Source organism: Impatiens glandulifera, chromosome 1 (genome assembly GCF_907164915.1).
Source record: "Impatiens glandulifera chromosome 1, dImpGla2.1, whole genome shotgun sequence".
Lineage (NCBI taxonomy): Eukaryota > Viridiplantae > Streptophyta > Magnoliopsida > Ericales > Balsaminaceae > Impatiens > Impatiens glandulifera.
In genome coordinates, this window is record NC_061862.1 from 161,901,613 (window position 1) to 161,903,961 (window position 2,349).

General features: G+C 35.5%; 1 protein-coding gene across 1 annotated transcript; it reads left to right on the top strand.

The window, feature by feature from the left end:
- The first annotated feature begins 265 nt into the window (after window positions 1-265).
- Window positions 266-1,548, top strand: LOC124920550 (NDR1/HIN1-like protein 6). The gene has a single exon (XM_047461053.1). It carries the CDS (start codon window positions 420-422, stop codon window positions 1,233-1,235), a length of 816 nt encoding a protein of 271 aa, XP_047317009.1. The 5' UTR covers window positions 266-419; the 3' UTR covers window positions 1,236-1,548.
- The last annotated feature ends 801 nt before the right edge of the window (window positions 1,549-2,349 follow it).

Consider the following 2,349-nt stretch of genomic DNA (forward strand, 5'->3'; position numbering starts at 1 on the left):
TAAGATAGTAGGTGAGGCCCAATAAGACCTTGTTGTATGCAATTTATTTTATTTTTGTAAATAGCTTAGTTAATTATCTTATTTCTTATTGATTATAGGTTGTGTGAGCCTAATTAGTGTAAGTAATAATTAGTTTGTGAATAAAATAAAATAAAAAATTTATAATGATTTGAATATAGAATAATAATAATAATAATAATAATAATATGGGGGTGGGGGGGTTGGTTTGTGATAGGGGCGTCGGTTATAGAGTAGCTGTCTTCCTCTCTTCTTCATCCTATTGTGCCATTTGACCTTTTTTCCATCTTCTTCTTCTTCTTCTCTAAGAGGAGGAAGAATAAGAAAGATATATTACTAGCTAATTGTTTCTTTCTTTGATAACCCATCATCTTCATCTTCATCATCTATCAGAATTCACAATGAACAACGACGACAGAGTTTACCCTTCTTCCACCAAACCACCCGCTAACGGCGCCGTCCCAGCCCCACCTCCAGGCGCCAACAACAACAACAACGCTGCTGCTGCTGCTTTTCCAGCAACCAAAGCTCAACTCTACAACGCTAGCCGCCCTGCCTATCGCCCCCAACCTCGCCACCGAAGTCGCCGGAGCTGCTGTTGCCGTTGCTGCCTATGGACCACCTTTTCCATCATCCTCCTCCTTTTCCTCCTCGCCATTGCCGGAGCCGTCCTCTGGGTCATCTACCGCCCCCACCGACCCAATTTCTCTGTTTCCACCTTCCAAATCTCCCAATTCAACCTCACCGGCTCTTCTAATTCCCAACTAATTACATCCACCTTCAATCTAACCCTGATTGCTCGCAACCCTAATAAAAAGCTCGTTTTCTTTTACGATCCCATCTCCGTCTCCGTCTCTACTGACCGGGGAACACATCTTGGTGACGGAACCTTCCCGGCCTTTACTCATTCAACCAAGAATACGACCACTTTGAAGACCACGATCGGCGGCGGTGGAGGACAGAGCATCGACGACGCATCGGCCACTGGGTTGAAATCAGATCTGAAGAAAAACAGCTTGCCATTGAAGGTTCAATTGGATACCAAGGTTAAGGTGAAGATGGGATCCTTGAATACGAAGAAGGTGCCGATTAGAGTTACCTGCACTGGAATTAATGCGGCGGTGCCGACGGGAAAAACACCGGCGACTCCGGCGTCGACGGGGAAGATTAAGTGTAAGGTGGATGCTCGGATCAAGATCTGGAAGTGGACCTTGTGAGCAAGTTAATAATAATATTAGTATAATATATTTCTTCTTCTTTTTTTGTATTTTATTGAAAAGAATGCCTGATTTTTTATTTTTATTTTTATTTTGTTATCTGGTTTGATTTTATTTTATTTTTTTGGCCTTTATTTTGAAGTGATTTCGATCTGTTTGATTTCAATTTTCTTTTTTATATGGTGATGGAGGGTATTATTAATAATAATACTTTTGTTTTTGTAAATGAAGAAGACACAAGCTTTGATTATGATGATGATAGTGTTAATTTGCTTTAATTAGGTTTATAGACTTTTAGATCAGTATTGTTATTTAATCATGTTTTCTGAAATTTCATTTATTACATTTTAGTTTGAATAAGCTTTTTTTTTAATTTTCCTATATTTATAATAAATTATTTAATTAGCTATAATTGGAACCTAAGGTCAAATCAATTTTTTCTTTTTGGAAAAAAAGAAGAAAAAAAAGATGAGATTCCCACTCACATGGGTAAAGCTTTGTACCCACGTTTCACACCGACAGTCTCCCTTTAAAAACAAATTGGGTTTATTATTATTATAAAATCGTATTAATTGAAAGTGACATAAAATATAAAATAAATAGAATTAAGAATCACCACTTGTATTTATTTATCAATTCATTTCATAGAGTTTGAGGATGAGTTAACTAAGCAACACGGTTATTTGTGCAGATTGATTTTTTTGGCCTCTCGCTCTCTTTTGTTAATATTTGCAATTTCTTTTTCACTTTTTCAGTGCCTTTATAATAACATTGGCATGTGTTTATTGAAAAAATAAATTAATAATTTAACTTTCTTTGAAAATAATAAAAAATAAATAAAGAAGAGAAGACATGTACCTCGCAATTCATAAATAATTAACAGTACATTGTTTCAATAAGGTCTAGAAAATAAATAAGGAAAACAACCCTACTCGTACTCACTCATGTGCATGACAACTCACTAAAACTTTAATTTACTTAGACAATAAATGTAACGTTGTTTAATTGGTAGACTTTTTTGTTTTGTTTTGACTATAACATTTAATTTGAGATAACTCTTCATTTAATAAATTATTGGAGACTTAACTTCTACCGGCTTTTATGATATGGGAAT